At 46.0% G+C, this 7418-nt stretch overlaps 1 protein-coding gene across 1 annotated transcript in view; it reads left to right on the top strand.

Moving 5' to 3' along the window:
• Positions 1-6967, top strand: part of LOC117590288 (LIM/homeobox protein Lhx1) — a 48031-nt gene extending 41064 nt beyond the window's left edge. The window contains exons 6-7 of the mRNA XM_034282773.1: positions 5383-5644; positions 6058-6967. Of these exons, the coding sequence (XP_034138664.1) occupies positions 5383-5644; positions 6058-6437 (642 nt within the window). The 3' untranslated portion in view covers positions 6438-6967. The remainder of the gene's footprint in view (positions 1-5382; positions 5645-6057) is intronic.
• The last annotated feature ends 451 nt before the right edge of the window (positions 6968-7418 follow it).

Genomic DNA, 7418 nt, shown 5'->3' with positions numbered 1-7418 from the left:
AAACTGTTTTGATTGCATTGACATTCGGGGTCCAGATACCACACAGCAGACACCACACCGCAACTCCCAAAAACAAATGCTGACCGCAGAACTTGAAAGGAAGCTCTTGCCTCAGGTTTCCAAACGATTGAACCATTCACAAAAGGGCCACAAAAGCCGCTAATTTAACGCATTTGCTTTGGATTGGTGGATTGTTAGAGTCAAGCTGGAGGGAGGTATATTTCTGTATATAGTGGTTGCGGCGCCTGTCCGTCCGCACAACATGACAAGGCAAATGCCCCCGCGAGAGGATGGATGGATGGATGGATGGATGGATGGATGGAACATTATAATTTCAACAACTCATCAACTTGCTATTAATTTCAGTTTGAGGCGCCGGCTACCACAAAACAAAAAGAAACGAAAATACAAAATAAAACAAAACAAAAACAAAAACAAAAAGTAATTCGAAATCGAAACCCGCCGCATTTTTGTGCCGCCTCATGCAAGGAGCTCTCTTTGGGAGAGTAACACCTACTAAACTATGGGGCAGAAGCAGCAGCATGAGATACACCTTGTGGCCCGAACAGAGAGCAGAAGTTAATTATCTGTTAACTCTTACTTGAGGCCAATTCACGCCTCAAAAGAAGGATTGAACAGAAGAAGGCACAGGGATAGAGATATGCGGTAGTCATCGATGTACGATAGGGCGTGACAGCACTTTTTTTTTCTCTCCCTCTGCCTCTCTCTCTTTGCTTTCGATAAATGCAAATCATCTACCGAATACACGCCGCTTGCGGTGGTCATCCTCATCGGAGGTCTCTTCCCTCTTCGGTTTCTTTGCAACAAAAGCATTGTCCGTCGCATCTGCCCTCGTCTCCTCTCGAGTACCTTTTCTGTTCTCCATTACATGGTACTTGAATTGTTAATAAGCCACATATCATTATTCTTTCTGCGTCTTGCGCGGTGCCCCAGACAGAGTGATGAATGGAGTAATTTGTTTGGGAAAAATACTAATGATACTTGTGTGCCCGAAATGATGGGGCTAAGTAGCAACGCTTCGAGAATGGGTCAAGTTTTCCTTTTCCATTCGTACTTTGCATATTTAATCCTTGTTCTTTTGATTACCCTTTGGCAGATATTCATTTGGGTGCTTTTAGTATCTCCTTCTTGCACATATGCCAGTAAATCCCATTGATAGCCAATTACTAAGCTCTTTTTCAATCGTTTCTTGGAAATTCACTATCAACCAACAACCAAGGGATTTCTGTATGAATGCCGTCGTTGATTAGCCTTTTAAAAATTGTTATTGCCACAACACACAGCTCGTTTGGGGCACCGATTGTGGTGTGTGGTGTGCTGTGGTGTGGGGTGGGGTGGGGTGGGGTGGGGTGGGGTGGGGTGGGGTGCGGTGCCTCTAAAGACCAAAAATTGAAGTTAACTTTGTTGTTTTTTTCTCTCTCTGTTTTTGGCAATTAAGCGGCGAGTAGCAACATGAAAAGGCAACAATATGGCAGGGGCAAACTAACAAACAAATCTTGCCGCATCATAGCAAACTAATTTAACAAATGGTAGCCAAAGCAATCGTGCCACAACAATGTGCCCCTTATAGCATTCGAATGAAAGGAATAGTTCAAATCCCAACTGGCAACTGGCAACTGGCAAATCTTAAATCAAATCCCCACCGAAATCGAACCACATCAAATCATATCAATCAATGGGGGTAGAGCAGAACGTGACACACATTTGTGTTCCTTTTGGCAGAACGGCCACTTTGGGGCAACCGAAGTGAGCAGCGGCCACCGCCCCCGCCACCGCCCACTGATGGCGGGAGGAGTCGAAGGTGGGCAATGAGGGAGGGGCAAGTAGGAGGCCAAACGCGCTGCCGTTTAACATAATTTGCTATAATTTTCAACACAATGGATGGATGGAGTGGAAAGATGGAGCTGTAGTTGGAGCTGGAGCTGGAGCTGGAGCTGGAGAGACCTTTAAAGTGGAGAGTCGGGATTGGGTAACCCTTGGGGGCTCCCGGTGGCTCCTCCGTGTTCCCCCTACGAGCTGCGCGCAATAATCATTTTGTCCAAAGAACGGTAGAACGGTAGATGGGGAGGGGAGCCCTCTGATTGCTACCATGCCCCATGCCCCATGCCCCATTATGCTACGTTGTTTGCCCTTTTATGTCAGAGCTCTAACCTATAATTTAACTAAATGTTCAAATGTTCAGATGTTCGGATGTTCTGCCAGGGCCAGGGCCAGGCCCGTCCGCCGCGTGTTCAACTTAGTTGCCAGACCCTGTGCTCCCCTCCCTCACTCACTCTCTCTCTCTCTGGCTTGCTGCTGTTGAAAGCTCAAAATTGGAAACAAATTTCGGCTCAAGTGCGGAAATAAAATATTAGCCGCACATTTTTCAAAATTGCCAGACAATTTAGAGCCCACAAAAAAGGGCAGCCAGAGGAAGATGTTGCGTTGATAACCGTACAATAAATGATGCGATTTTGATATATCATAATATCAGATATCCTCATAATAAGCCCCCAGCCAAAATAAGCAAAAGCAGGGGTAGGGGAGTGCAAACATAGATGGAAGGGGCAAACCGAAAGTACACACCGAACAGTTGGTGGGAAATCAAAATCGAACGAGAAACGAAAACAAAGTTGCAGCCTGCAATTATTTTCGATTGAAGGGCAACAAAGAGACAATTTTAAAAGATCCAAAGGGATGGGAAAAACGTGCATTACTATTACGAATGACATAAGGCAAAGCCGCTAATGTCGCGAGAGGTAGAGACCACAATCCGACAGCAAACTAAAAGCAAATACCGCGAAATATCCCATACCTATCCCGCCCACACTCGAACACACACAATGGAACTGGAAGGAGGCACGGACGGCTAAGCTGCCACCGCATTTCAATTACACGTAACGTTGCAGCGTAATAAATAAAAGGTGTCCAACCAGCCTGCCAGCCTGCCATCCTGGCAACCTGCCACCACCCACCTGCACTCTGCACCCGATGTTCGCGTCGAGCTGCACAAAATTGTTGCCCATATTTTTCCATATGCGATAGAGGGCCCTGCGGTCACATCATTTTTCATTTTCCCAAACGAAAAACCAAACAAAGAAACAACAATAATAACTAGAGGAATATTCTGTGCTTTGGCAAGCCGAGTTAGTGGATGCCCTGCCAATGGATGGATACGATTTGTATGACGTTGGTTTTGCCCGTGGACAATCAGTGTTCCCCCAGAAAGGGTATGCCGTGGAGTAGGAGGCAAAAAACTGCAACTAAAATATGTATTTACAATAGCAATAGTTTTGCATTTGAGTTTTTTTTTCTTTATTTTTTTGTGCAGAGTTTCGCCCCCCTCTCTCTCTCTGTGGCCGCCTCCCACTCTTTGTACTTTTTTTGCTGCTGCATATTTCGATGCATTGTTTTGTTGCAACAAATGTGCAAATGGTAAATGGCAAATGGAGTGCAACAAAAAGTTAGGAGAAAAAAAAAACAGAGACAAAAATGCCAATTTCGCGTGTGGGCGGGTTCGGTCTCTCACTCCCCATTCGGCTCGAATCTCTGCGAAGAGGACTGTGTGCCTTGTGCACCAAAGAGACCTTTTCAAATCGAAAAAGATACAAAGCAAAAATGTAAGATGCAACTTCGAGAGCTGCTTCGAGGGATACTCTACAATTCTACAATGGATCTTCGATCGCTCCTCTGCGATCATCCTCTTTATGGAGAGCCTCCTCATTAGATACCCCACGGGATCACATGTCCACTCGCTCCCTGTCTCTCTATGTCTCTCTCTGGGAAGCAGCAAACAAATCCCCGATCAGCCAGCCAAGACGCTTGTGGGGCCTGTCATAAAGTCACACGCTTCACCTGGAACGTGCAGCGTGGAGCGAAGGGGCAGGACGGACGGTCGTGGAGCGGGGATCCCCTGAGCATTAAGCATTAACCGTTTGTCCATCCATTTGGATTGGGGATTCGGCATGGGGGCATGTAGCGTGGGGCACACAGCATGTTACTTCCTTTTGTGTGCATCCTGTGTGCCGACGCGTTCCGTTCTCAGGCCCCCCGAAAAAAAGGGAAGAGCTTTTCTAGCGAAATTCGCTGCGCCACAAAATGTGTCAGTTTATAAATGTGAAGGGCCCCAGCTCCAGCTCCAGCTCCAGCTTGGATTGGATTGGATCCTATATGCATGTCTAGCCAGCCAGCAATCCCTTTGGCTTTGGCTTCAGTTCATAAAAGGCCCGGCTGTCCTATCCTGTCCTGTCCAGCCAAATTCAAATGAACTGCAGAACGGCAACGGCAACGGCAACGGCAGAGAGTCAGAACGGCGCTCATCATTAAAATTCACGCTTAAATTGCCTCCTAAGACGGTATGGAGCGCGGGGCAAGAACAGCTGCAGCCACAACCAACTGTCTGAATGCCCCAAAATCTAAGCAAAATTCATTGGAAACTATTTGCCAACAAAATCAAAAAACAAACGAGGGAGCCAGCCAAGCCAGCCCAGCCCAGCGAACGATGCGTTCGTTCCGTTCCGTTCCGTTCCGGGGGCGGCCGTGTGGAACGGCAAAGACATAAATCACAAAAATTTCATTGAGAAAACTTTGAGAAATCGAAAAAGCCCGAAAATAAAGAAAATCAAAATGTTTCGTTGACCGCAGCAGAAGAGATCATTAAAAAACGCGCATCCAAAATATATGAATATTAAAGAAGCAAAAGACCAAAAAAGCAGAAGAGCAAAAAACAAAAACCAAAACGAAAATAAAGTAGAAGTAGAAGAAGAGGAGGAAGTAGAAGGACAAAACGTAGGACCCCAGTGAGAACCGAAGGAAAGAAGGTGCCACTAAAAACTTTTGAAATATGTTTTTATTTTATAACTTTGCATGCTGGGCACGGTGCTTCTGGAGCACCCGACGGACGCACTCTCGGATGCGATGCCCAGTGCCCAGATCGGATCCGATCCCCCGATCCGATGCAGAACGTCGTAAAAATGAAAACTGAAACAGAATGGGGATGGGGATGGGGTTGGGTATGGGGATGGGTATGGGTATGGGTACTGCACTCGCTTTCTGGTTTCTTCTGGGTCTTCTCAGTCTGCTGCTGGTGCTGTTGCTGTTGCTGGTGCTGGTGCGGCTGCTGCTGATTTCTGGTGGAATGGGGGGCTAATTTTGCAACGGCCGCCTGGTGCGGCGGTAGCATCAATGCAAAGCCAAAAGCCACAAGAACAACAATTAGACATGCGCCGTCGCCGCCGCAGCGAACTCCATAAACCGATACCAGTAGACATCGTATAGAAAGATACAAACTACAATATATATATATATACAGACATTTGTGCATACCTAAAGAGATCGGCTACTAAATGTGTTCTTCCTCTTCCTCTTCCTGCTCTGTTCCAGGTCTGGTTCCAGAACAAGCGCTCGAAGGAGAGACGCATGAAGCAAATCACCAGCATGGGTCGTCCACCGTTCTTTGGCGGTGCACGCAAAATGCGAGGCTTTCCCATGAATCTCTCGCCGGGCGGGCTAGACGATGGACCCGGATTTCCCTATTTTGCAGCAGACGCTAAGTTCGAGTTTGGATACGGCGGCCCGTTCCATCCGCACGACGGTCCCTATTTCCCAGGACATCCCGGCGGACCGATGCCGTTCAATGCGCCAGGTAAGCAGTCTGATTTCTATTGCTTTGCCCTCAGAAATAATTAGATTGAAATTGTTGAAAAGTATTTCCGTTTTGCTGTAAAAAAGTGGAGACATTTAGAAGTTTTTCAGTAGTTCCCCCGTCCGGTAATCATTAAGTATCCTGTCTAAATGATGTCCATTCTATGTCATATTTAAACTATAATAATAATAGACCTTAATTCTGGAACCTACCTGTAAGATCATGCACAAAAGAGTACGAGAATATCTGCAGAAGTCAGTTCTAGATCAGAAATCCCATAATTTTGATGAGAAACATGTAAAACATGTTCTGCTTTAAGATGCTAGGATCCCCTAATACTGGATTAAAGAATTGAACCCTATTTTGAGTAAGCCTCAACTAAATGCTTCTTTTATCTCTGGCATCTGTTTTAGGCGGACCCATGGACCACAGCGGACCCATTCCGATGGTGAACGAGTTCGGACTGACGCCGGAGTCGACCTTTCTGAGTCAGGCGGGGGCACCGCCGATGCAGTTGCAGACGGCCGTGGGGCCACCGCCGCCGCCGCCGCCTCCGAGCGCCGAGCACTTGATGGCCGCCGCGCAGCAACAGGCGGCAGCGCAGCAGCAGCAGCAGCAGCAACAGCAGCAGGCGCAGCAGCAGGCACAGCAGCAGGCAGCACAGAATGCGCAACAAGCAAGCCAAACGCAGCAGCAGCAACAAAATGGCCCCCGCACCGCATCGCCCGAGTTCTTGAGCTCCGCAAACTTCAGCGAACCGCAGAATATGCAAAATGAAGGGCTCGTTTGGTAATATACGAAACAGTTGGCAACGCGCCTGCTGTTCCTCCAGACCTACACGCAGGAGAGGGAGCGGGAGCGGGAGAGGCAGTTGGAGAGGGAGATGGAGCGGCTGCGACAGCGAGAGCGCAAAGAGCAGTGAGAGAAATAGCAGTACTAGCCAGCAACAACAGCCGCCGCCCACAGCCGAGGCGCACACTATGGACATCTCGCTCTCGCGCACGGCCATCTGAACAGAGACACACAAACGAACGAGCAGAAGCCGAGAGAGAGAAGGAATGATTGAGAGAGCTCGCGCAATTGAGAGTCGTCGTCGTTCGCGCCATTCGCGCTCTCTCGCTCTCAGTCGAATATTTGGAGGCAAATTCTGCCCCAAGAACAGAAAAGAACACCTCTCGTCTCCCACTCCCCGAGCCCTTTGCCATTAAGCTGCTTTCGGTTTTGTTTTTGTTATATTTTATTATTATTATTTTTATTACTATTCCAATACGTATTTTTGTTCGTGTATTTCTGCGCCAAAATATTTGTAAATTATTAAAAGAAGCAAAACGCAAAAGGAAAAAAAACACAACTAAGAAATAAATAAATTAAAGAAATAAAGATAATTATAGAAATTGACAAAGAAACATCTCTCTAAATGTATAAAAAAACAAAACAAATAAATGGGCGCTGCACATAGAAAAGAAATTTTTTTAACAAAGAAAAAGAAATCCCAAAACGCTAAAAAATATTACACAAAAAACAAAACAAAATAAATACAACCCCTAAACGTCTTGTCTGTAATTTATAAACAAAATACAAAAAAAAAACTAAAAAAACTATTCATGTGTATCTGTGTAAAAACAAAAACAAAATGCAAAATATGTAGTTTAAAAACAAAAAGACAAACCGAAAAAGAAGCAAAAATTATGGATAATGAAAGATGTTTTTGTAAATTAGCACATTTTATTCGTAAACTACTACAAACTGTTTAGTTTTTGCTGCATTATTTTTT

This window comes from Drosophila guanche, unplaced genomic scaffold (genome assembly GCF_900245975.1).
Source record: "Drosophila guanche unplaced genomic scaffold, DGUA_6, whole genome shotgun sequence".
Taxonomy (NCBI): domain Eukaryota; kingdom Metazoa; phylum Arthropoda; class Insecta; order Diptera; family Drosophilidae; genus Drosophila; species Drosophila guanche.
The sequence above is the reverse complement of the archived record's forward strand: the minus strand, read 5'-3'. Positions and strand labels throughout refer to the sequence as shown.